The sequence below is a fragment of the Carcharhinus amblyrhynchos genome, unplaced genomic scaffold, assembly GCF_965287045.1.
Source record: "Carcharhinus amblyrhynchos unplaced genomic scaffold, sCarAmb.v2.hapA scaffold_513, whole genome shotgun sequence".
Lineage (NCBI taxonomy): Eukaryota > Metazoa > Chordata > Chondrichthyes > Carcharhiniformes > Carcharhinidae > Carcharhinus > Carcharhinus amblyrhynchos.
In genome coordinates, this window is record NW_027650253.1 from 57,512 (window position 1) to 84,762 (window position 27,251).

General features: G+C 48.8%; 1 protein-coding gene across 1 annotated transcript in view; it reads right to left on the bottom strand.

The window, feature by feature from the left end:
• The window catches only part of nadk2 (NAD kinase 2, mitochondrial), a 73,488-nt gene that overhangs the window by 5,704 nt on the left and 40,533 nt on the right, over positions 1-27,251 (bottom strand). Inside the window, exons 9-11 of the mRNA XM_080184000.1 lie at positions 7,538-7,593; positions 6,437-6,490; positions 4,432-4,555 (exon numbers count right to left, since the gene is read on the bottom strand). Coding sequence (XP_080040126.1) covers positions 4,432-4,555; positions 6,437-6,490; positions 7,538-7,593 — 234 coding nt within the window. The remainder of the gene's footprint in view (positions 1-4,431; positions 4,556-6,436; positions 6,491-7,537; positions 7,594-27,251) is intronic.

A 27,251-nucleotide genomic window follows, 5' to 3' on the forward strand; every position in this document is an offset into this window, starting at 1 on the left:
TAGAATTCAAAAAGGTACAAAAACTAGTATAAGGGCACTTTATCTGAATGCTCGTAGTATTAAAAACAAGGTAAATGAGTTGACAGCACAAATCATTGTGAATGAGTACGATTCAGTGGAATTACAGAGACATGGTTACAGGATGGTCACTAGTGGTAATTTACCAAAATTAGCTGGACTCTGGGGTGGTTCCTGCAGATTGGAAATCCGCAAATGTGAGGCCACTGTTTAAACTGGTAGACAAAAGGCAGGTAACTATAGGCCGGTTAGCTTAACTTCTGTAGGAGGGAAAATGCGCGAATCCTGTCATCAAGGAAGAAATAGCGAGACATCTGGATATAAATTGTCCCATTGGTAAGACCCAGCATGGGTTCATGAAGGGCAGGTCATGATTGACTAATTTGGTGGAATTCTTGGAGAACATTACATGTGCAGTGGGCAGTGGGGAACCTGTGGATGTGGTGTGTCTGGATTTCCAGAAGGTATTTGACAAGGTGTCGCATCAAAGACTGCTACATAAGATAAAGGTGCACAATGTTATGGGTAATGTATTAGTGTGGATAGAGGATTGGTTAACTAACAGAAAGAAAAGAGTGGGGGTAAATGGATGTTTTTCTGGTTGGCGATCAGTGACTAGTGGTGTGCCTCAGGGATCAGTGTTGGGACCACAATTATTTACAATTTACATCGATGATTTGGAGTTGGGGACCAAGTGTAGTGTGTCAAAATTCACAGATGACACTAAGATGTGTGGCAGAGCAAAGTGTGCAGAGGATACTGAAAGTCTGTAAAGGGATATAGATAATCTAAATGAGTGGGTGAGGGTCTGGCAGATGGAGTACAATGTTAGTAAATGTGAGGTCATCCATTTTGGTCGGAATAACAGCAAAATGGACTATTATTTAAATGGTAAAATATTGTAGCATGCTGCTGTGCAGAGGGACCTGGGTGTCCTTGTGCAGGAATCTCAAGGAGTTGGTTTGCAGGTACAGCAGGTAATTAAGAAGGTAAATGGAATTTTGTCCTTCATTGCTAGAGGGATGGAGTTTAAAAGCAGTGAGGTTATGTTACAGCTGTATAAGGTGCTGGTGAGGCCATACCTGGAGTACTGTGTACAGTTTTGGTCTCCTTACCTGAGAAAGGATATACTGGCACTGGAGGGAGTGCAGAGGAGATTCACTAGGTTGATTCTGGAGTTGAGAGGATTGGCTTATGAGGAGAGACTGAGTAGACTGGGGCGTTATTGGAAATTGGATTAGGAATTGGCTGGCGGATAGGAGACAGAGGGTGGTGGTTGATGGTAAGTATTCGACATGGAGTTCAGTTACGAGTGGTGTGCCTCAGGGATCTGTTTTGGGGCCACTGCTGTTTGTAATTTTTATTAATGATCTGGATGAGGGTATAGTTGGGTGGATTAGTAAATTTGCTGATGACACCAAAGTCGGAGGTGTGGTTGATAGTGAGGAGGGGTGTCATAGTTTACAGAGAGACTTGGACAAGTTGCAGAGCTGGGCCGAGAGGTGGAGGATGGAGTTTAATGCTGAAAAGTGTGAGGTAATTCACTTTGGCAGGAATAACAGATGGGTAGAGTATAGGGCTAACGGTAGGACTCTGAATAGTGTGGATGAACAGAGGGATCTAGGTGTATGTGTACGTGTACATAGATCCCTGAAAGTTGGGAATCAAGTAGATAGGGTTGTTAGGAAGGCATACGGTGTCTTGGCGTTTATTGGTAGGGGGATTGAATTTAGGAGCCGCAGCGTCATGTTGCAACTGTACAAAACTCTGGTGTGGCCGCTCTTGGAGTATTGTGTGCAGTTCTGGTCCCCACATTATAGGAAGGATGTGGAAGCTTTGGAGAGGGTGCAGAGGAGGTTTACCAGGATGTTGCCTGGTATGGAGGGGAGGTCCTATGAGGAGAAACTAAGGGATTTGAGGTTGTTTTTGTTAGAAAGAAGGCGGCTGCAAGGGGACCTTATTGAAACATATAAGATGATTAGAGGTTTGGATAGGGTGGACAGTGATAGCCTTTTTCCTCGGATGGAGAAAGCTAGCACGAGGGGGCATAGCTTTAAATTAAGGGGTGGTAGTTATAGGACGGATGTCAGGGGTAGGTTCTTTACCCAGAGGGTGGTGAGGGATTGGAATGCCCTGCCTGCTGCAGTTGTGGATGCGCCTAGTTTGGGGATGTTTAAGAAATCCGTGGATAGGTTTATGGATGGAAAGGGTTTGGTTTAGGTTAGAGGGTCATTGTTTTTTAACTGGTCGGCGCAACATCGTGGGCCGAAGGGCCTGTTCTGTGCTGTAATGTTCTATGTTACTCATTGGAATTCAGAAGAATGAGGGGAGATCTTATAGAAACATATAAGATTATGAAGGGAATCGATAAGATAGAAGCAGGAAGTTGTTTCCACTGGTGGGTGAAACTAGAACTAGGGGGAATAGCCTCAAAATAAGGGGAAGCAGATTTCGGACCGAGTTGAGGAGGAACTTCTTCACACAAAGGGTTGTGAATCTGTGGAATTCCCTGCCCAGTGAAGCAGTTGAGGCTCCCTCATTGAATGTTTTTAAGGCAAGGATAGATACATTTTTGAACAGTAAAGGAATTAAGGGTTATGGTGAGTGGGCGGGTAAGTGGAGCTGAGTCCATGAAAAGATCAGCCATGATCTTATTGAATGGAGGAGCAGGTTCGAGGGGGCAGATGGCCGACTCCTGCTCCTAGTTCTTATGTTCTGAATGGACATATTAAAGACTCAGGCAGGTGTAACAGTGGCATAAAGCTAAGAAAGCAGCATGTGCTGGGAGCAGAACAAGGTCAGCACTCTGAAAGCAAAACGTAACAACAAATGCTGATAGCCTTGTGCAGAGTTCAGGGGTGGGGAGAAGGGGAGAACTGGAATGATTAAAGGGGGTGCAGACAGAGGAGAAAGTTCACAGTCGATAGCTGTTAAACTCAGTGCTGAGTGTGGAAGCTCGTAATGTGGCTGATCAGAAGATGAAGTGCTGTCTTTCAGTGGGCTTCACTGGGCAGGAGAGTAAGATACTGACTTAAAATGGCAACAGATTGGAGGTAGGGGGTCGTATTGCAATCCAATTGTGTATCCCAACCCCTCTCCTACAGGGTCGCCTGTCACTTGTTCTTGAGCTTTCCTTTCACAAAGCGCTGATTTTGTTCTGCTATTAACACTTACTGCTTTCTTACCTTTACGCCGCTATTAACACCTGCCTTAATAGAACACAGAACACTACAGCGCAAACAGGCCCTTCGGCCCACGAGTTGCGCCGATCACATCAACACCTACCAATCTATAGACCTATCTATAACCCCCAATCCCATTAAATCCCATATACTCATCCAGAAGTCTTTTAAAAGACCCCAGTGAGTTCGCCTCCACCACCACTGACGGCAGCCGATTCCATTCACTCACCACCCTCTGAGTGAAAAACTTACCCCTAACATCACTTCTGTACTTGCCTCCCCGCACCTTAAACCTGTGTCCTCTCGTAGCGACCATTTCAACCCGGGGAAATAGCCTCTGAGAATCCACCCTATCTATTCCTCTCAACATTTTATAAACTTCTATCAGGTCGCCTCTCAACCTTCGTCTCTCCAGGGAAAAGAGTCCCAGCTCCCTCAACCTATCTTCATAAGGCATGCCTCCCAGTCCAGGCAACATCCTTGTAAATCTCCCCTGTACCCTTTCAATAGCTTCTACGCCCTTCCTATAGTGAGGCGACCAGAACTGCGCACAATACTCCAAGTGGGGCCTGACAAGGGTCTTATAATCTTTAACACTATCATTAAAACTTCCTTTGTCTTATGCCCATAATATTTTTGTTGCAATCTTTCCTAACTCCCACCAATCAGTGTCCTATTACTCTGCTGCTTACGTAGTAGATATGATGTGGAGGTGCTGGCGTTGGCACAGTAAAGAAGTCTCAAAACCAGGTTAAAGTCCAACAGGTAGCACAAGCTTTCAGAGTGCTGCTCCTTCATCAGGCTATCACTCACAGAGCAGCGCTCTGAAAGCTCGTGATTCCAAATAAATCTGCTGGACTTAAGCTGGTGCTTCTGATTGCATACAGTATATAATCCAACACATTTCTCTTTCTTTAACTCTGAAGAAGAGTGATACAAACTCGAAACGTTGGCTCTATTCTCTTGTCACAATTGCTGCAGCATTTTTTGCTTTTGTTGTGGATTTCCAGCATCTGCAGTATTTTATTTTGCGGTGATACTGTGTTTACACTGGAAAATTCCACTGCAGGCACAGGAATTCCCTCTGGGGAAAAAGCCAGCATAACAAAGTGCGAGAAACAAAGTCAGGTTGTTCAGAAGGGGAGTGATGTGAGCAGACACATCCTCAGTAAGACACAGACTGGTTAATGTGAGAGCGGTGGAAAGAGAGAGTTGGTGATAAAGGACACACTTGCTTGTGAAACCTCGGTAACGTTCGCTGGTGAACACTCGGTTTACGATGGGCTCCCGAATACTGAAGAAGATCTTGGGTTCCTCTGGGCAGAATACAAGTGACTGGTTGTAATGTTCAGTAACTGCAAAGAGGAAAGGACGGGTTAAGCTCAGGATATCATTCACAACAAGCAGAGGCAGACACAAAGGACACCTTGTTGAAGCAGGTACAGAGCAGGGAGAGACACACACTGGGGAATGCTGTGACCCAGAGCAGGGAGACACACACTGGGGAATTCTCCGCTCTCTCCAAAGACAATGTCTGCTGCAGATTGCCTGAGACGTCATGGACAAGGAATGGAAATCAGCACTGTCAGAGGGTCAGCGCTGAGGGAGCGCCGCACTGTCAGTCAGAGGGTCAGCGCTGAGGGAGCGCCGCACTGTCAGTCAGAGGGTCAGCGCTGAGGGAGCGCCGCACTGTCAGTCAGAGGGTCAGCGCTGAGGGAGCGCCGCACTGTCAGTCAGAGGGTCAGCGCTGAGGGAGCGCCGCACTGTCAGTCAGAGGGTCAGCGCTGAGGGAGCGCCGCACTGTCAGTCAGAGGGTCAGCGCTGAGGGAGCGCCGCACTGTCAGTCAGAGGGTCAGCGCTGAGGGAGCGCCGCACTGTCAGTCAGAGGGTCAGCGCTGAGGGAGCGCCGCACTGTCAGTCAGAGGGTCAGCGCTGAGGGAGCGCCGCACTGTCAGTCAGAGGGTCAGCGCTGAGGGAGCGCCGCACTGTCAGTCAGAGGGTCAGCGCTGAGGGAGCGCCGCACTGTCAGTCAGAGGGTCAGCGCTGAGGGAGCGCCGCACTGTCAGTCAGAGGGTCAGCGCTGAGGGAGCGCCGCACTGTCAGTCAGAGGGTCAGCGCTGAGGGAGCGCCGCACTGTCAGTCAGAGGGTCAGCGCTGAGGGAGCGCCGCACTGTCAGTCAGAGGGTCAGCGCTGAGGGAGCGCCGCACTGTCAGTCAGAGGGTCAGCGCTGAGGGAGCGCCGCACTGTCAGTCAGAGGGTCAGCGCTGAGGGAGCGCCGCACTGTCAGTCAGAGGGTCAGCGCTGAGGGAGCGCCGCACTGTCAGTCAGAGGGTCAGCGCTGAGGGAGCGCCGCACTGTCAGTCAGAGGGTCAGCGCTGAGGGAGCGCCGCACTGTCAGTCAGAGGGTCAGCGCTGAGGGAGCGCCGCACTGTCAGTCAGAGGGTCAGCGCTGAGGGAGCGCCGCACTGTCAGTCAGAGGGTCAGCGCTGAGGGAGCGCCGCACTGTCAGTCAGAGGGTCGGTGCTGAGGGAGCGCCGCACTGTCAGTCAGAGGGTCAGCGCTGAGGGAGCGCCGCACTGTCAGAGGGTCAGCGCTGAGGGAGTGCCGCACTGTCAGTCAGAGGGTCGGTGCTGAGGGAGCGCCGCACTGTCAGTCAGAGGGTCAGCGCTGAGGGAGTGCCGCACTGTCAGAGGGTCAGCGCTGAGGGAGCGCCGCACTGTCAGAGGGTCAGCGCTGAGGGAGCGCCGCACTGTCAGAGGGTCAGCGCTGAGGGAGCGCCGCACTGTCAGAGGGTCAGCGCTGAGGGAGCGCCGCACTGTCAGAGGGTCAGCGCTGAGGGAGTGCCGCACTGCTGCGTAGCAGGATGGTTAACCTGGTTCTATAACATTTAAACCAATATCAGTGAAAAGCGAAACTATTCACTGCCTTGTTGTTTGGGGAAGTTTGCGGGGGGTAATTGGCTAGTTCTTTTTGACGTTAGCACAGTAAGCACAGGTTTGCTGAGATACACAGCTATTTATTCAGTTAGGGAGTCCAGGACTGATGGGGATAAGGCAGGAAAGGAATTGAATATTAGCATTGGATGACAGAGCAGACTCGATGGGCTGAATGACCAATGTTCAACAGGGTGCAAGGTGCTGGTGAGAAACGCTATCTCAATGCAAAATGTTCTTCTATCTGCTGTAGGGGGTAGGGGATAGGCAGGCTGCCCAGTTACAATTCAGCACTCACTCACCTTTCTCCACAAACTCTGCAGTAATGGGCAGATCCACACAGCTCTTCTGTTTAGCTGAGGGACAGAAACACAGGGGTTATTCCCTGCACAGAGATCCCAGATACAAAACCCCAAGCTCCGGTGTGGGCAGGCATCACAGCCAGCTCAAAACACAGAGCTCAGCAATGCCCCCCCCCTCACCCAACCCCACCCCATCAACAACATCCCCCCACCCTGACCCTGTCGCCCTGTGCACCCTGACCCTGTCGCCCTGTGCACCCTGACCCTGTCGCCCTGTGCACCCTGACCCTGTCGCCCTGTGCACCCTGACCCTGTCGCCCTGTGCACCCTGACCCTGTCGCCCTGTGCACCCTGACCCTGTCGCCCTGTGCACCCTGACCCTGTCGCCCTGTGCACCCTGACCCTGTCGCCCTGTGCACCCTGACCCTGTCGCCCTGTGCACTCTGACCGACAGTGACCCCCAACATGATTTTAAAATTCTCAGCCTTGTTTACAAAACCCTCCCTGCCCCCACACCCTCCTCTGCCCTGCCCCCTCTCTCAGCCCGGCCCAGTCAGCGCCCCACTCCCCCTACCCGGCCCCACTCCATCCCTCTCCCCCGCCCTGCCGCCACCTCTACACTCCCCTCCCCGGTGCACCCTGCCCCACCTCCTCCCCAGCTGCTGCTCACCCAATCCTGCCTCTCCTCGGCTCTGCCCCTCTCTCAGCCCTACCCCCTCCTTGCCTTGGCCTGCCCCTCTCCTGGCCCCACCCCTTCCTCTGCCGTACCCACCCCCCATCTCACACCCTCCCCAGCTTCTCCCCACCCCCACACCTCCCATGCCCTGCCTCCTCCCTGGACCCCTCCCCTGCCCCGGCCACTCCCTTGGGGTGGTAGACCATGTGTTGGAGACTGGTTGAGTTGTGGTTTTGGAAAGGGAGAAGATACCCAGACTTATGGGGTGGACAAGGAATAAATCAGGGTCAGCATGAAGGCAATGGGCAGAATGGTCTCCTTCTGTGCTAGAACTATTTGGTAATTTCCTGCAATTCTCCAGGAAATGGGAAGCAAAGTGAGAGACGGATTCTCCGAGTAACTTTATCTTTCACTCGGTCACTCACCAATGGACAGAACATCTTCCACTTCCTGACAGGCCAACTTGTTAATATTATACGACCTGGGAACAAAGAGACAGGGTCACAAACAGCAAACCCCTCCGAGCACACCCCCCCCCCACTCCCCCCCGACAGCACACCCCCACCCCAACCCCCCCACAGCTTACACCCACCCCAACACCCCCTCCCCAACATCTCCCTACCCCCAACACCCCCCACTTCCAACCGCAACTTGTGGGCCAAAGGGCCTGTTTATGTTGTGGTTTTAACACCCCCACCTCAACCCCAACCCCCGTAACACTCCACCATCCCAATCCCCAACAGCCCCCAACCCCAACACTCCCAAACCCCCAACATACCTCCACTTCCAACCCCCCAACAGCTCTCTACCCCCAACACCCTCCCAGCCCACCCCCAACCCCTTCTAGTCTGAAACATTCTAACCCCAAAGTCCCCAACCCCAATGTCTAATGTTGGCCATAAAACATTAGACAAGGGTCGTGGGTGGAGAGGGGAACTGGTGGTGTTGAGTTGGCGGTGCGGGCTCGCTGGGCCGAAGGGCCTGTTTCCTGGGCTTTTTTTTGTTCTTTGTTCTTCAATTCCCACCCCCCCACCCACCACTCCCAGCCCCCTCACCCTAAACCCCCAGCAACCCTCCACCCCCAATCTGTTCCCACACTCCCCACCAGAATTCCCAGGATTCTGCACCCTCTCCCGGAAGGCACCATGTGGATCCCCGGGATTCTGCACCCTCTCCCGGAAGGCACCATGTGGATCCCCGGGATTCTGCAGCCCCTCCCGGAAGGCACCATGTGGATCCCCGGGATTCTGCAGCCCCTCCTGGAAGGCCATGTGGATCCCCGGGATTCTGCACCCTCTCCCGGAAGGCACCGTGTGGATCCCCGGGATTCTGCAGCCCCTCCCGGAAGGCACCATGTGGATCCCCGGGATTCTGCAGCCCCTCCCGGAAGGCACCATGTGGATCCCCGGGATTCTGCAGCCCCTCCCGGAAGGCACCATGTGGATCCCCGGGATTCTGCACCCTCTCCCGGAAGGCACCGTGTGGATCCCCGGGATTCTGCAGCCCCTCCCGGAAGGCACCATGTGGATCCCCGGGATTCTGCAGCCCCTCCCGGAAGGCACCATGTGGATCCCCGGGATTCTGCAGCCCCTCCCGGAAGGCACCATGTGGATCCCCGGGATTCTGCAGCCCCTCCCGGAAGGCACCGTGTGGATGCCGGGATTCTGCAGCCCCTCCCGGAAGGCACCGTGTGGATCCCCGGGATTCTGCAGCCCCTCCCGGAAGGCACCATGTGGATCCCCGGGATTCTGCAGCCCCTCCCGGAAGGCACCATGTGGATCCCCGGGATTCTGCAGCCCCTCCCGGAAGGCACCGTGTGGATGCCGGGATTCTGCAGCCCTCTCCCGGGAGCCACCCCTGTCATTATCTAGCTGTATATTCTTGGCCATCTACAAGGTTTGTGTCTATTTTTAAATGTAAGCTTCAGGTCATTTTAAACGCCGATATTTCTGTGTATAATTCTGGTTCTCCATCACCATTGCGATACCATGGCCAACATTACCACTACAGTGAAAACAGGGAGGAGGCCATTCAGCCCTCTGAGCTTTCTAGAACATAGAACACTATAGCACAAACAGGCCCTTCGGCCCACAAGTTGCGCTGATCACATCAACACCTACCAATCCACAGACCTATCTATAACCCCCAATCCCATTAAACCCCATATACTCATCCAGAAGTCTTTTAAAAGACCCCAGCGAGTTCGCCTCTACCACCACTGACGGCAGCCGATTCCATTCACTCACCACCCTCTGAGTGAAAAACTTACCCCTAACATCTCCTCTGTACTTGCTTCCCAGCACCTTAAATCTGTGTCCTCTCGTAGCAACCATTTCAACCCGGGGAAATAGCCTCTGAGAATCCACCCTATCTATTCCTCTCAACATTTTATAAACCTCTATCAGGTCGCCTCTCAACCTTCGTCTCTCCAGGGAGAAGAGTCCCAGCTCCCTCAACCTATCTTCATAAGGCATGCCTCCCAATCCAGGCAACATCCTTGTAAATCTCCTCTGTACCCTTTCAATAGCTTCTACGTCTTTCCTATAGTGAGGCGACCAGAACTGCGCACAGTACTCCAAATGAGGCCTGACAAGGGTCTTATAAAGTTGCAGCATTACCTCCCGACTCCTAAACTCAATCCCTCGATTAATGAAGGCCAGTACACCATACGCCTTCTTGACCACATCCTCCACCTGCAAGGCCGATTTAAGAGTCCTGTGGACCCGGACCCCAAGATCCTTCTGCTCTTCAACACTACTAAGACTCCCGCCCTTGATAGTGTACTCGTTCATCCCATTGGTTCTGCCAAAATGGACGACTACGCATTTATCCGCGTTGAAGTCCATCTGCCACTTCTCCGCCCAGTCTTGCATCCTATTTATGTCCTGCTGCAACTTCTGACATCCTTCCAGACCATCCACAACACCACCGACCTTCGTATCATCGGCAAACTTACTAACCCATCCCTCCACTTCCTCATCTAGGTCATTTATGAAAATGACAAACAGCAAGGGTCCTAGAACAGATCCCTGGGGCACTCCACTGGTGACTGACCTCCATGCAGTAAAAGACCCATCCACAACCACTCTCTGCCTTCTGCAGGCAAGCCAGTTCTGGATCCACAAGGCCAAAGCCCCTTGGATCCCATGCCCTCTCACCTTCTCAAGAAGTCTTGCATGGGGGGCCTTATCAAATGCCTTGCTGAAGTCCATGGCTTCTCCGCCATTCATTCTGAATGTCTAGCTCAACAGCCTGACCCGGCCTTCCAACTGCATCCTCTGATCCCCCTTGCCTCGAGTGCCATATCTAACTGCTTCATGAAAACATTCAATGTTTTGGCTTCAGCTGCTTTCTGTGTAGCAAATTCCATAGGCTGCCCACTCTTAATGACTATTGGCCGGTGGCTGACATCCATCATTATGAAGTGTTTCGCAAGGCTAGTGACGGCACAAATCAATTCCAGCCTCCCGGACTACCTGGATCCACTACAGTTTGCCTACTGCTGCAACAGGTCCACAGCACACACCATTTCTCTGGCCCAGCACTCAGACCTAGATAAAAGGTGATAACGTCTCCAAACTCCATGGCCTGGGCCTCGGCACCTCCCTCTGCAAACTCGATCCTAGATTTCCTAACTTTCAGACCATAAGAAATAAGAATAGGTAACAACACTGATGCTCCACAAGGCTGTGTTCTCAGCCCCCTAATAAACTCCTTATACACCTATGACTGTGCGACTAAATTCCCCTCCAACTCGATTTTCAAGTTTGTTGTAGTGGGTCAGAGCTCAAACAATGACGAGACAGAGTACAGGAATGAGATAGAGAATCTGGTGCGGCAACAATAATCTCTCCCTCAACGTTTACAAAACGAAGGAGATTGTCATCGACTTCAGGAAGTCAAAAGGAGAACATGTCCCCCTACATCAATGGGGATGAAGTGGAAATGGTCAAGAGCTTCAGGTTTCTGTGTGTCCAGGTCACCAACAACCTGTCCTGGTCCCCCCCCATGCTGACACTATAGTTAAGAAAGCCCACCAATGCCTCTACTTTCTTAGAAGACTAAGGAAATTTGGCATGTCCGCTATGACTTTCACCAACCTTTACAGATATAGAAAGCATTCTTTCTGGTTGGATCACAGCATGGTCTGGGCTCCTGCTCTGCCCAAGGCCATAAGGAACTACAAAAGGCTGTGAATGTAGCCCAATCCATCACACAAACCAGCCTCCCATCCATTGACTCTGTCTACACTTCCCATTGCTGTGGAAAAGCAGCCAGCATATTTAAGGACCCCGCGCACCCTGTATATTCTCTCTTCCACCTTCTTCCATTGGGAAAAAGATACAAGTGTCTGAGGTCATGTACCAACCAACTCAAGAACAGTTTCTTCCCTGCTGCTGTCAGACTTTTGAATGGACCCACCATATATTAGGTTGATCTTTCTCTACACCCTCACTAAGACCATAGAACCATAGTAACACTACAGTCTGCACTTTCTCCTTTCCTTAGAAACATAGAAACCAGAAGCAGGTGTAGGCCATTTGGCCCTTCAAACTGTTCTACCATTTGTCTTGATTATGGCTGATCATCGAATTCAATATTCTGATCCCCCCATATCCTTTGATCCCTTGAACAGTTGGGGTCCCAGCACAGAGCCCTGCGGAACCCCACTACTCACTGACTGCCAATCAGAAAAATAGACCCTTTTATGCCACCTCTTTGCTTTCAATTTGCTAACCACAATCCCTGTGCTTTAACTTTACGCACTAGTCTGTTATGTAAGACCTTGTGGAAAGCTTTCTGAAAGTCTAAATAAATCACCTCCACTGGTTCTCCTCGGTCAACTCTATTAGTTACAACCTCAAAAAATTCCAATAGATTTGTCAATGATTTCCCTTGTGTAAATCCATGCTGACTGTGTCTGATTATACCTTCCAAATTCTGTTATACAATCCTCGATAATGAACTCTAGCAACTTCCCTTGTACTGACATCAGACTCACTGGTCCCTGTTTTCTCTCTACCTACCATTTCTCTATGAACAGTATGCTTTGTCTGTGTAGCACCCAAGAAACAATACTTTTCACTATATGCTGATACATGTGACAATAATAAATCAAATCTCTGAGTGAAGAAATCTCTCCTCATCTCTGTCCTAAATGGTCAACTCTGTATCCTCAGATTGTGACCCCTGGGTCTGGACACTCCCACCATCGGGAACATCCTCCCTCCATCTACCCTGTCTAGTCCTGTTAGAATTTTATTGTTTTCTGTGAGATTCCCCCTCATTTGTATAAACTCCAGTGAATATATTCATAACAGGCTCAATCTTTCCTTTACGTCAGTCCCGCCATCATAGCAATCAATCTGATAAACCTTCTCTGCACTCCCTCCAGCATCCTTCATCACATAAGGAGGGTAAAACTGTATACAATACTCCAGGTGTGGCCTCATCAAGGCTCTGTATAATTGCAGCAAGACATCCTTGCTCCTGTACTCTAGATAGGCTGGGCGAATGGGCCAGGAAATGGCAAATGGAATTTAATGTTGGCAAGTGTGAGGTGGTCCACTTTGGTAGGAAGAATGGTAGGAAGGACTATTACTTACGTGGCGAAAAACTGCAGCAGGCGACGGTGCAGAGGGACCTCGGGGTCCTTGTGCATGAGTCGCAAAAACCCAGCTTGCAGGTGCAGCAGGTGGTCAGGAAAGCGAATGGGATGCTGGCCTTCATAGCGAGGGGGATTGAATATAAAAGTAGGGAGGTCTTGCTGCAGCTGTATAGGGCATTGGTGAGGCCGCAGCTGGAGTACTGTGTGCAGTTTTGGGCGCCGCACCTGCGCAAGGATATTTTGGCCCTGGAAGGAGTGCAGAGGAGGTTTACTAGGCTGATACCGGAGTTGAGGGGGTTGAACTATGAGGAGAGGCTGAATAAACTAGGCTTGTACTCGTTAGAGTTTAGAAGAATGAGGGGAGATCTCATTGAGACGTATAAGATGATGAATGGGATGGATAGGATAGAGGTGGAGAGACTCTTCCCGCTCAAAAAAGACAGTAGGACTAGGGGGCACAGCCTCAAGATAAAGGGGAGGCGGTTTAGAACGGAATTGAGGAGGAACTTCTTCACTCAAAGGGTGGTGAATCTCTGGAATTCTCTGCCCGTTGAAGTGGTGGAGGCTGCCTCGCTAAATATTTTTAAGAAGCGGGTTGCTGGGTTCTTGATAAGAGAGGGGATTAAGGGTTATGGGGAGAGGGCAGGAAAGTGGAACTGAGCCACAACAGATCAGCCATGATCTTATTGAATGGCGGGGCAGGCTCGAAGGGCTAGATGGCCTACTCCTGCTCCTATTTCTTATGTTCTTATGTTCTTATGTACTCGAATCCTTTCGCTATGAAAGCCAACATACCATTTGCCATTTTTACTGCCTGCTATACTTGTGTGCTTACTTTCAGTAACTGATACACAAGGACTCCAAGGTCTGCACATTCTCCTCTCTCAATCTATAGCCATTCAAATAGTAATCTTGTCTTCCTATTATTGCTACCAAAGTGGATAACCTTACATTTACCCACATTATACTGCATCTGCCATGCAGATACCCTCACACTCAGCTTGTCCAAATCACACTGAAGCATCTCTGTATCCCCCTCACAGCTCATCCACCCACCCAACTCTGTATCATCTGCAAATTTGTAGGTATTGCATTTAGTTCCATCATCTAAATCATTAATATTTATAGTGAATAGCTAGGTCCTAGTGCTGATCCCTCTCGTACCCCACCGGTCACTGCCTGCCAATTGGAAAAAAAACGGTTTATTCCTTCCAACATATGGACATAAGAACATAAGAAATAGGAGCAGGAGTAGGCCATCTAGCCCTTCGAGCCTGCCCCGCCATTCAATAAGATCATGGCTGATCTGAAGTGGATCAGTTCCACTTTCCCGCTCTCTCCCCATAACCCTTAATTCCCTTGTCTATCAAAAACCTATCTACCTGTGACTTAAATATATTTAACGAGGCAGCCTCCACCACTTCAATGGGCAGAGAATTCCAGAGATTCACCACCCTTTGAGTGAAGAAGTTCCTCCTCAACTCCGTTCTAAACTGCACCCCCCACCCCCTTATCTTGAGGCTGTGTCCCATTCGCTGTGACGTGGTATATATGGATTTTAGTAAGGCGTTTGATAAGGTTCACCATGGTAGGCTTCTGCAGAAAATGCAGATGTATGGGATTGAGGGTGATCTAGGTAATTGGATCAGGAATTGGCTAGCAGATAGGAGACATAGGGTGGTGGTTGATGGTAAATATTCGTCATGGAGTTCGGTTACGAGTGGTGTGCCTCAGGGATCTGTTTTGGGGCCACTGCTGTTTGTGATTTTTATTAATGATCTGGATGAGGGTATAGTTGGGTGGATTAGTAAATTTGCTGATGACACCAAAGTCGGAGGTGTGGTAGATTGTGAGGAAGGGTGTCATAGTCTGCAGGGAGACTTAGACAGGTTGCAGCGCTGGGCCGAGAGGTGGCGGATGGAGTTTAATGCGGAGAAGTGTGAGGTAGTTCACTTTGGTAGGAATAACAGATGTGTCGAGTATAGGGCTAATGGGAAGACTTTGAATAGTGTGGATGAACAGAGGGATCTAGGTGTATGTGTACATAGATCCCTGAAAGTTGGGAATCAAGTAGATAAGGTTGTTAAGAAGGCATACGGTGTCTTGGCGTTTATTGGTAGGGGGACTGAATTTAGGAGTCGCAGCGTCATGTTGCAACTGTACACAACTCTGGTGCGGCCGCACTTGAAGTACTGTGTGCAGTTCTGGTCCCCACATTACAGGAAGGATGTGGAGGCTTTGGAGAGGGTGCAGAGGAGGTTTACCAGGATGTTGCCTGGTATGGAGGGGAGGTCCTATGAGAAGAGGCTGAGGGATTTGGGGTTGTTTTCGCTGGAAAGAAGGCGGCTAAGAGGGGATCTTATTGAAACATATAAGATGATTAGAGGTTTAGATAGGGTGGACAGTGATAGCCTTTTTCCTCGGATGGAGAAAGCTAGCACGAGGGGGCATGGCTTTAAATTAAGGGGGGGTAGTTATAGGACGGATGTCAGGGGTAGGTTCTTTACCCAGAGGGTGGTGAGGGATTGGAATGCCCTGCCTGCTGCGGTTGTAAATGCGCCTAGTTTGGGGGCGTTTAAGAAATCCGTGGATAGGTTTATGGATGAAAAGGTTTAGGTTAGAGGGTCATTGTTTTTTAACTGGTCAGCGCAACATCGTGGGCCGAAGGGCCTGTTCTGCGCTGTAATGTTCTATGTTCTATCCTTTCTAAGCGGGAAGAATCTCTCTACCTCTACTCTATCCATCCCCTTCGTTATCTTATACATCTCTATAAGATCCCCCCTCATCCTTCTAAACTCCAACGAGTATAGACCCAGTCTATTTAGTCTCTCTTCACAGGCCAACCCCCTCATCTCCGGTATCAGCCTAGTGAACCTCCTCTGCACTCCCTCCAAGGCCAAAATATCCTTGCACAAGTGCGGCGACCAAAACTGCACACAGTACTCCAGCTGCGGCCTCACCAGTGCCCTGTACAGTTGCAGCAAGACCTCCCTACTTTTATATTCTATCCCTCTCACTATAAAGGCCAGCATCCCATTCGCCTTCTTGATCACCTGCTGCACCTGCAAACTGGGTTTTTGCGACTCGTGCACAAGGACCCCCAGGTCCCTCTGCACAGTAGCATGCTGCAGCTTTTCGCCTTTTAAATAATAATCCCTCCTACTCTTTGTTTCCTATCTGCCAGTCAGTTTTCTATCCATCTCAATATCACCCCAATCCCATCTGCTTTAATTTTACACACTAATCTCGTGGGACTTTGTCGAAAGCCTTCTTGAGAACCAATTAAACCACATCCACTGGCTCCCCCTCATCAACTCTACCAGTTTGTCAAGCGTGATTTCCCTTTCATGAATCCACGCTGACTCTGTCCAATTCAGACATTGTTTTCCAAGAGTTTTGCTGTAAAATCTTTAATGAAGGATTCTGAATTTTCCCCACCACTGACGTCAGATTTATAATTCCTTGTTTTCTCTCCCTTTTTGAATAGTGGGCATACGTTAGCTACCCTCCAATCTGTAGGAACTGTTCCAGAATCTATAGAATCATGGACTCTGTCCTGGTTATATCTGTTCTGGTGCAGTGTGGTCTGTTTGAACACAGTGTGCCTGTTAATTCACATTACCTCATATTTACCTTTGCTTTATCTTTCTGACCTCAGAGAGTAAAGTTTATTTTTATTAGTTCAAACCTGGCAAATCTTGTGACTGGGCAAGTATCTTTAACCTTAAACATCGTTTGAACAAAGCATGATTGCTCTCTAACCAGATCTTTAGAAAAGGTGCAGGATCGTACCAGCCTTACCCTTCCTCAGCTGTCCACCACCTCTATTTATAAAACACCTCTGGGGACTTTCTCACCAATATTTTACAAATTCCTCTTGTTCTTTCCTTAACGTCCTTCTGAATTTCACCCCCTCAAAGCTTTCTCCAGTATCTGATAGAAGCTTCTCTGTCCCACTTCTGGTTGTGTTCTCCAATACGGGGGAAGGGGGTCACTAAAGCTTGCAATTTGGTTGGCTGTCTCTCTGAATGAATAGTTCATTCAGTCCGATTCTCCCACCTTCGCCCAAGACCCAAGTACATTCTCCTTTTCAGGGAATCAAAAACGGAGGTTTTGAAAAACATTAAGGTGGACAAGTCCTCAGGACCAGAAAGGGTCTGTCCCAGAATACTGAGAGAGGACAGGGAAGAAATTATTCAGACCCTGGCCAAAATCTTTGTATCCTCCTTAGACATGGGTGAGGTACCAGAGGACTGGAGAATAGCCAGCAATGTTCCTCTGTTTAAGAAGGGCAGAAGAGACAATCTGGGCCTGTGAGCCTTACATCAGTGATGGGGAAATTACTGGAGAAGATTCTTAGGGACAGGATGTGCTCACATCTGAAAGAGAATAGGCTTATTAGCCATAGGCAGTGTGGTTTTGTGAAGGGGAGGTCGTGTCTCACAAACTTGATGATATTCTTTGAGGAAATGACAAGAAAAATAGCCCAGGGCAAGGCAGTGGATGTTGTTTACATGGACTTTAGTAAAGCCTTTGATAAAGCTCCTCACGGCAGACTGATACAGAAGGTGAAGTCATGTGGGATCCGAGGTGAGCTGGTAAGATGGACACAAACCTGGCTTGGATGGATATAAAACATGGCAGATGCAGCATAATGTGAATAAACGTGAGGTTATCCACACTGGTAGCAGTAATAGGAAGACAGATTATTACTTGACTGGGTGTAAATTGAGAGAGTTAGATACTCGGCAAGATCTTGGAGTGCTCATGCATCAGTCACTCAAGGTCAGTGTGCAGATACAGCAGGCAGTAAAGAAGGCAAATGGTATGTTAGCCTTCATAGTGAGAGGATTTGAATATAGGAATAGGGATGTTTTACTGCAATTGTACAGCGCATTGATGGGGCCACACCTGAAGTATTGTGTACAGTTTCAGTGCCTTCATCTGAGGAAGGATGTCCTTGCTTTAGAGGGAGAACAGTGAAGGTTTACCAGGCTGATTCCTGGAATGGCAGGTCTGTCATACAGGGAGAGACTAGGCTGATTAGGATTATATTCACTGGAGTTTAGAAGAATGAGAGGGGATCTCATAGAAACTTATAAAATTCTAACAGGGTAGATTCAGAAAGAATGTTCTCCATGGTGGGGGAGTCCAGAACTAGGGGGCAGAGTTTGAGGATAAGGGGGAAACCTTTTAGAACTGAGGAGAAATGTCTTCACCCAGAGGGTGGGGAATGTGTGGAATTCACTCCCACAGAAAGTAGCTGAGACCAAAATATTGCCTGATTTCAAGAAGAAATTAGATTTCGCTCTTGGGGCTAAAGGGATGGAGGGATATGGGGGGAGGGGAAGGGGGATCAGGATATTGAATTTGATGATCAGCCATGATCAAAATGAATGGTGGGGCAGGATCGAAGGGTGAATGGCCCCCTCCTACTCCTAGTATCTATGTCTCTCTCTCTAGCAAAATGTAGATGGTCTGATGAGTAAATTTGCAGATGATATAAAAATTGGGGACTAGTGGATAGCGAAGGGGATAGTCAAAGGATACAGCGGGATATAAATCATCTGGAGACCTGAGCTGAAAGATCTGAGCTGAAAAGCTGACGTGAATAGTTTACCGGGTGTTAGCGATGGAAAGATGGTAGGAGTGGAGGGTCTGAATGACATTACTGTTACTAGAGAGGTGGTGCTTGACAGACTGGAGGGGGCTGATTGTGGACAAGTCCCCAGGACCGGATGGAATGCATCCAAGGGTTCTGAAAGAAATGGCGGAGGTGATAGTGGATGCCTTGGTGATTATTTTCCAAACCTCGCTGGATTCCGGGGAAGTGCCGGAGGATTGGAAAACGGCTAATGTTACGCCGTTGTTTAAAAAGCAGGCAAAAGGCAGGGAATTATAGGCCGGTTAGTTTAACGTGTGTTATAGATAAAATGCTTGAATCCATAATCAAGGAAAAAATAGCGAGGCATCTTGAGGAGAATTGTTTAACAGAGCAGACGCAGCACGGTTTCGTTAAGGGGAAGTCGTGTCTGACGAATTTATTGGAATTCTATGAAGATGTGTCCAGTGCGGTGGATAGAGGGGAACCGGTGGATGTGATGTTTCTTGATTTTCAGAAGGCGTTTGACAAGGTGCCGCACGAGAGGTTGTTACAGAAGGTTAGGGGGCATGGAGTTGGGGGTAGGGTGTTAGCGTGGATAGAGGATTGGCTGTCAAATAGGAGGCAGAGAGTGGGGGTCAATGGGTGCTATTCGGATTGGCGGTTGGTGACTAGTGGAGTGCCCCAGGGGTCGGTGCTGGGGCCTCAGCTATTTACCATTTATATAGATGATCTGGAGGAGGGAACCGAGTGTAAGGTGTCGAAATTTGCTGATGACACAAAGATTGGTGGAATGGCAAATCGTGCAGAGGGTGTGGAGAGTCTGCAGAAGGATCTAGATAGGCTGGGCGAATGGGCCAGGAAATGGCAAATGGAATTTAATGTTGGCAAGTGTGAGGTTGTCCACTTTGGTAGGAAGGACTACTACTTACATGGCGAAAGGTTGCAGCAGGCGACGGTGCAGAGGGACCTCAGGGTCCTTGTGCGTGAGTCGCAAAAACCCAGCCTGCAGGTGCAGCAGGTGGTCAGGAAGGCGAATGGGATGCTGGCCTTCATAGCAAGGGTGTCTGAATATAAAAGTAGGGAGGTCTTGCTGCAACTGTAGAGAAAACTGGTGAGGCCGCAGCTGGAGTACTGTGTGCAGTTTTGGTCGCCGCACTTACGCAAGGATATTTTGGCCTTGGAGGGAGTGCAGAGGAGCTTCACTAGGCTGATACCGGACTTGAGGGGGTTGAGCTATGAGGAGAGGCTGAATAAACTAGGCTTGTACTCGTTAGAGTTTAGAAGGATGAGGGGGGATCTCATTGAGACGTACAAGATGATGAATGGGATGGATAGGATAGAGGTGGAGAGGCTCGGGGGGGGGGGGGGGGGGGGTGCAGTTTAGAACGGAGTTGAGGAGGAACTTCTTCACTCAAAGGGTGGTGAATCTCTGGAATTCTCTGCCCATTGAAGTGGTGGAGTCTGCCTCGCTAAATATATTTAAGACGCGGGTTGATAGGTTTTTGATAGGCAAGGGGATTAAGGGTTATGGGGAAAAGGCGGGAAAGTGGAACTGAGCCACGACAGATCAGCCATGATCTTATTGAATGGCGGGGCAGGCTCGAAGGGCTAGATGGCCTACTCCTGCTCCTATTTCTTATGTTCCTATGTTCTTGATGGCACATGGAATTTAACCTGGACAAATGTGAGGTGATGCGATTTGGAAGGTCTACCACAAAAGAAAAGTACACAGTAAATGGTAGAGCCCTTAGAAATATTAACGTACAGAGGGATCTGGGTGTGCAAAGAACAAAGAAAATTACAGCACAGGAACATGCCCTTCGGCCCTCCAAGCCTGTATCGACCATGCTGCCCCCAACTGAACTAAAACCCCCTACCCTTCCGGGGACCATATCCCTCTATTCCCATCCTATTCATGGATTTGTCCAGACGCCCCTTAAAACTCACGACCGTATCCACTTCCACTCCCTCCCCCGGCAGCGAGTTCCAGGCACCCACCACCCTCTGTGTAAAAAAAATCTGCCTCGAACATCTCCTTTAAACCTTGCCCCTCACACCTTAAACCTGTGCCCCAGTAATTGACTCTTCCTGGGAAAAAGCTTCTGACTATCCACTCTGTCCATGCCCCTCATAATCTTATAGACTTCTATCAGGTCTCCCCTCAACCTCCGTCACTCCAGTGAGAACAAACCAAGTTTCTCCAACCTCTCCTCATAGCTAATGCCCTCCATACCAGGCAACATCCTGGTAAATCTTTTCTAAACCCTCTCCAAAGCCTCCACATCCTTCTGGTAGTGTGGTGACCAGAACTGAACACTATATTCCAAGTGTGGCCTCACTAAGGTTCTATAAAGCTGCAACATGATTTGCCGATTTTTAAACTCAATACCCCGGCCGATGAAGGCAAGCATGCCGTATGCCTTCTTGACTACCTTCTCCACCTGCATTGCCACTTTCAGTGACCTGTGTACCTGTACACCCAGATCCCTCTGCCTATCAATACTCTGAAGGGTTCTGCCATTTACTGTATATTTCCTATCTGTATTAGACCTTCCAAAATGCATTACCTCACATTTGTCTGGATTAAACTCCATCTGCCATCTCTCCGCCCAAGTCTCCAGCTGATCTATATCCTGCTGTATCCTCTGATGGTCCTCATCACTATCTGCAAATCCACCAACCTTTGTGTCATCTGCAAACTTCCTAACCAATCCAGTTACATTTTCCTCCAAATCATTTATATATATTACAAACAGCAAAGATCCCAGCGCTGATCCCTGAGGAACACCACTTGTCACAGCCCTCCATTCAGAAACACACCCTTCCACTGCTACTCTCTGTCTCCTATGATCAAGCCAGTATTGTATCCACCTTGCCAGCTCACCTCTGATCCCATGTGACTTCACCTTCTGCACCAATCTGCCATGAGGGACCTTGTCAAAGGCCTTACTGAAGTCCATGTAGACAACATCCACTGCCCTACCCTCATCAATCATCTTTGTCACTTCCTCGAAAACTCGATCAAGTTAGTGTGGCACGACCTCCCCTTCACAAAACCATGTTGCCTCTCACTAATACATCCACTTATTTCCAAGTGGGAATAAATCCTGTCTCAAAGAATCCTCTCCAATAATTTCCCTACCACTGATGTAAGGTTCACCAGCCTGTAATTACCTGGATTATTTTTGCTAGCCTTCTTAAACAAAGAAACAACATTGGCTATTCTCCAATCCTCTGGGACCTCCCCTGTAGCCAGTGGGGATACAAAGATTTCTCTCAAGGCCCTAGCAATTTCCTCCCTTGCCTCTCTCAGTATTCTGGGGTATATCCCATCAGGCCCTGGGGACTTGTCTACCTTAATGTTTCTCAAGAACCCCAAAACTCCGCCTTTTTGATCTCAACATGACTCAAACTATCTACACATCCTTTCCCAGACTCATCAATCACCAAGTCCTTCTCTTTGGTGAATACTGGTACAAAAACCTCATTTAATACCTCACCCATTTCCTCTGGTTCCACACATAGATTCCCTCCCTTGTCCTTGAGTGGGCCAACCCTCTCCCTGGCTACCCTCTTGCTCTTTATATACGTGTAAAATGCCTTTTTATTTTCCTTAATCCTGCTGGCCAATGCTTTCTCATGACCCCTTTTAGCCCTCCTTACTCCTTGCTTAAGTTTCTTTCTACTTTCCTTGTATTCCACACTTGCTTCATGTGTTCCCAACCTCCTGGCTTTGACACATGCTTCCCTTTTCTCTTTGACGAGGCTCACAATATCTCTTGTTATCCAGGATTCCCAAAACTTGCCATACTTATCCTTCATCCTTACAGGAATGTGCTGATCCACACTTCCCTGAAGGTGGCAACTCAGGTGGACAAGGTGGTCATGAAGGTGTATACCATGCTCGCCTTTATTGGTTGGGGCGTTGAGTACAGGAATTAGAAAATCATGTTGCAGCTGTATAAGACTTTGGTTAGGTCACAGTTGGAGTATTGTGTACAATTCTGGTCGCCATAGTACTGCAAAGATGTTGATGCAATGGAAAAAATGCAGAAGTGATTTACCAGGATGTTGCCTGGTTTGGAGGAATGGACTATGAAGAAAGGTTGAACAAACTTGGATTGTTTTCACTGGAGCGTCTCAGGATGAGGGGGGACCTGATAGAGGTTTACCAGATAATGAAAATCCTGGAATTCTCTTCCTAACAGCACTGCAGGCATACCTACACCTCAGGAACTGCTGTGATTCAAGCAGCAGCTCACTACCACCTTCTCAAGGATAACTGGTGATGGGCAATAAATGTCAGTCTAACCAGTGACACCCACATCCCATAAATTAATCTTTTATAAAAGGCAGATGAATTCAGGGAGCAGTGAGGCGATGCACTTTGGAAGGAGTAATTTGACAAGGAAATATTCAATGAATGGAAGGGCACTAGGAAGTTCTGTGGAACAAAGGGATCTTGGCGTGTTTGTCCACAGATGTCTGAAGGCAGAAGGGCATGTTAGTAGGGCGGTGAAAAAGGTGTATGGGGTACTCGCCTTTATCAATTGAGGCTTGGATAGAGTAGATAGACATAGTTTCTTTCCCAGGGTCAAAGGGTCAACTACTCGGGGGTACAGGTTGAGACTGAGAGGGCGAAAGTTTAACAGTGATCTCGGGGGCAAGTTTATCACATGGAGAGTGGGGGATACCCGGAACGTGCTGCCAGAGGAGGTGTGAAAGCAGATTCTATAACAATTTTCGAGAGGCATCTAAACAGATAGATGAATAGGCAGGAAGAGAGAGATATGGATCACATAGAGGCAAGAAAATATTAGAGAGGCATCTGTGTCAGCACAGACTTGGTGGGCTGAAAGGATTGTTCCTATGCTGTACTGTTCTTTGTTCTATCACAGTCTAATCCCCTTTAGAATGCTTTACAGAATTGTTCAGTGCAGAAAAGCCCTTCGACCCATCAAGTCTTCACGCAAGAAACACCTGAGGTCCCTTCTAATCCCATTTCCCAGCACTGGGCCCATAGCCCTGAATGTTGTGATGTGTGAAGTGCTCACCCAGGTAATTTGTAAAGGATGTGAGGCATCCCACCTCCACCACCCTCCTAGGCAGCGCATTCCAGACCCTCACCACCCTCTGGGTAAAAATTGTTTCCTCAAACCCCCCGGAACCTCCAGTCCCTCACCTTGAACCTTTGTCCCCTCGTGACTGACCCTTCAACTCAGGGAAACAGCTGCTCCTTTTCCACTCTGTCCATGTCCCTCATAATATTGAACACCTCGATCAGATCACCCCTCAGTCTTCTCCAGAAACGATCGAAGCCTATCCAACCTCTCTTTATAACTGAATGTTCCATCCCAGGAAGCATCCTGGTGAATCTTCTCTGCACCCCCCTTCAGTGCGATCGCATCCTGCTGATAACGTGGTGACCAGAACTGTACACAGTGCTTCAATCGTGGCCTCACCAAAGTTCTATACAGCTCCAACATAACTTCCCTGCTTTTGTAATCTATACCTCGATTGATAAAGGCAAGTGTCCCATGTGTCTCTTTCACCACCCTACTAACATGCCCTACTGCCTTCACACGTCTGTGGACAAACAACCGAGGCCCTTTGTTCCACAGAACTTCCTAGTGTCCTCCCATTCATTGAATATTTCCTTGTCAAATTACTCCTTCCAAAGTGCATCGCCTCACTGCTCCCTGAATTCATCTGCCTTTTATAAAAGATTAATTTATGGGATGTGGGTGTCACTGGTTAGACTGACATTTATTGCCCACCACCAGTTATCCTTGAGAAGGTGGTAGTGAGCTGCTGCTTGAATCACAGCAGTTCCTGAGGTGTAGGTACACCCGCAGTGCTGTTAGGGAGGAGTTCTGGGATTCTGGCCCAGTGATAGTGAAGGTATAGAACATAGAACATTACAGCGCAGAACAGACCCTTTGGCCCACGATGTTGCGCCAACCAATTAAAAAGCAATGACCTTCTAACCTAAACCAATCCCTTTCCATCCATAAACCTATCCACGGATCTCTTAAACGCCCCCAAACTAGGCGCATTTACAACTGCAGCAGGCAGGGCATTCCAATCCCTCACCACCCTCTGGGTAAAGAACCTACCCCTGACATCCGTCCTATAACTACCCCCCCTTAATTTAAAGCCATGCCCCCTCATGCTAGCTTTCTCCATCCGAGGAAAAAGGCTATCACTGTCCACCCTATCTAAACCTCTAATCATCTTATATGTTTCAATAAGGTCCCCCCTTAGCCACCTTCTTTCTAACAAAAACAACCTCAAATCCCTCAGTCTCTCCTCATAGGACCTCCCCTCCATACCAGGCAACATCCTCGTAAACCTCCTCTGCACCCTCTCCAAAGCCTCCACATCCTTCCTATAATGTGGGGACCAGAACTGCACACAATACTCCAAGTGCGGCCGCACCAGAGTTGTGTACAGTTGCAACATAAGAACATAAGAACATAAGAAATAGGAGCAGGAGTAGGCCATCTAGCCCTTCGAGCCTGCCCCACCATTCAATAAGATCATGGCTGATCTGTTGTGGCTCAGTTCCACTTTCCCGCCCTCTCCCCATAACCCTTAATCCACTTTCCCGCCCTCTCCCCATAACCCTTAATCCCCTCTCTTAACAAGAACCCATCAACCCGCTTCTTAAAAATATTTAGCGAGGCAGCCTCCACCACTTCAACGGGCAGAGAATTCCAGAGATTCACCACCCTTTGAGTGAAGAAGTTCCTCCTCAACTCCGTTCTAAACCGCCTCCCCTTTATCTTGAGGCTGTGCCCCCTAGTCCTACTGTCTTTTCTGAGCGAGAAGAGTCTCTCCACCTCTATCCTATCCATCCCATTCATCATCTTATACGTCTCAATGAGATCTCCCCTCATTCTTCTAAACTCTAACGAGTACAAGCCTAGTTTATTCAGCCTCTCCTCATAGCTCAATCCCCTCAACTCCGGTATCAGCCTAGTAAACCTCCTCTGCACTCCCTCCAGGGCCAAAATATCCTTGCGCAGGTGCGGCGCCCAAAACTGCACACAGTACTCCAGCTGCGGCCTCACCAATGCCCTATACAGCTGCAGCAAGACCTCCCTACTTTTATACATACATATATATATATATACTTTTATAGCGTTTATACTTTTATAGCCTTCATAGCGAGGGGGATTGAATATAAAAGTAGGGAGGTCTTGCTGCAGCTGTATAGGGCATTGGTGAGGCCGCAGCTGGAGTACTGTGTGCAGTTTTGGGCGCCGCACCTGCGCAAGGATATTTTGGCCCTGGAGGGAGTGCAGAGGAGGTTTACTAGGCTGATACCGGAGTTGAGGGGATTGAGCTATGAGGAGAGGCTGAATAAATTAGGCTTGTACTCGTTAGAGTTTAGAAGAATGAGGGGAGATCTCATTGAGACGTATAAGATGATGAATGGGATGGATAGGATAGAGGTGGAGAGACTCTTCCCGCTCAAAAAAGACAGTAGGACTAGGGGGCACAGCCTCAAGATAAAGGGGAGGCGGTTTAGAACGGAGTTGAGGAGGAACTTCTTCACTCAAAGGGTGGTGAATCTCTGGAATTCTCTGCCCGTTGAAGTGGTGGAGGCTGCCTCGCTAAATATTTTTAAGAAGCGGGTTGATGGGTTTTTGATAAGAGAGGGGATTAAGGGTTATGGGGAGAGGGCGGGAAAGTGGAACTGAGCCACAACAGATCAGCCATGATCTTATTGAATGGCGGGGCAGGCTCGAAGGGCTAGATGGCCTACTCCTGCTCCTATTTCTTATGTTCTTATGTTCTTAACATGACGCTGCGGCTCCTAAATTCAATCCCCCTACCAATAAACGCCAAGACACCGTATGCCTTCCTAACAACCCTATCTACTTGATTCCCAACTTTCAGGGATCTATGTACACATACACCTAGATCCCTCTGTTCATCCACACTATTCAGATTCCTACCGTTAGCCCTATACTCAACACATCTGTTATTCCTGCCAAAGTGAATTACCTCACACTTTTCAGCATTAAACTCCATCCGCCACCTCTTGGCCCAGCTCTGCAACTTGTCCAAATCTCCCTGTAGACTAAGACACCCTTCCTCACTATCTACCACACCTCCGACTTCGGTGTCATCAGCAAATTTACTGATCCACCCAACTATACCCTCATCCAGATCATTTATAAAAATTACAAACAGCAGTGGCCCCAAAACAGATCCCTGAGGCACACCACTCGTAACTGAACTCCATGACGAATACTTACCATCAACCACCACCCTCTGTCTCCTATCTGCTAGCCAATTCCTGATCCAATTAACTAAATCACCCTCAATCCCATACATCTGCATTTTCTGCAGAAGCCTTCCATGGTGAACCTTATCAAATGCCTTACTAAAGTCCATATATACCACGTCAACTGCCTTACCCCCATCCACCTCTTTGGTCACTTTCTCAAAAAACTCAATAAGGTTAGTAAGGCACGACCTACCCTCCACAAAACCATGCTGACTATCTCCAATCAATTCATTACTCTCTAAATAACTATAAATCCTATCCCTAATAATTTTTTCTAAAACCTTGCCCACAACAGAAGTAAGACAACAGAAGTAAGACTCACCGCCACTTACGTGGCGAAAAACTGCAGCAGGCGACGGTGCAGAGGGACCTCGGGGTCCTTGTGCATGAGTCGCAAAAACCCAGCCTGCAAGTGCAGCAGGTGGTCAGGAAGGCGAATGGGATGCTGGCCTTCATAGCGAGGGGGATTGAATATAAAAGTAGGGAGGTCTTGCTGCAGCTGTATAGGGCATTGGTGAGGCCGCAGCTGGAGTACTGTGTGCAGTTTTGGGCGCCGCACCTGCGCAAGGATATTTTGGCCCTGGAGGGAGTGCAGAGGAGGTTTACTAGGCTGATACCGGAGTTGAG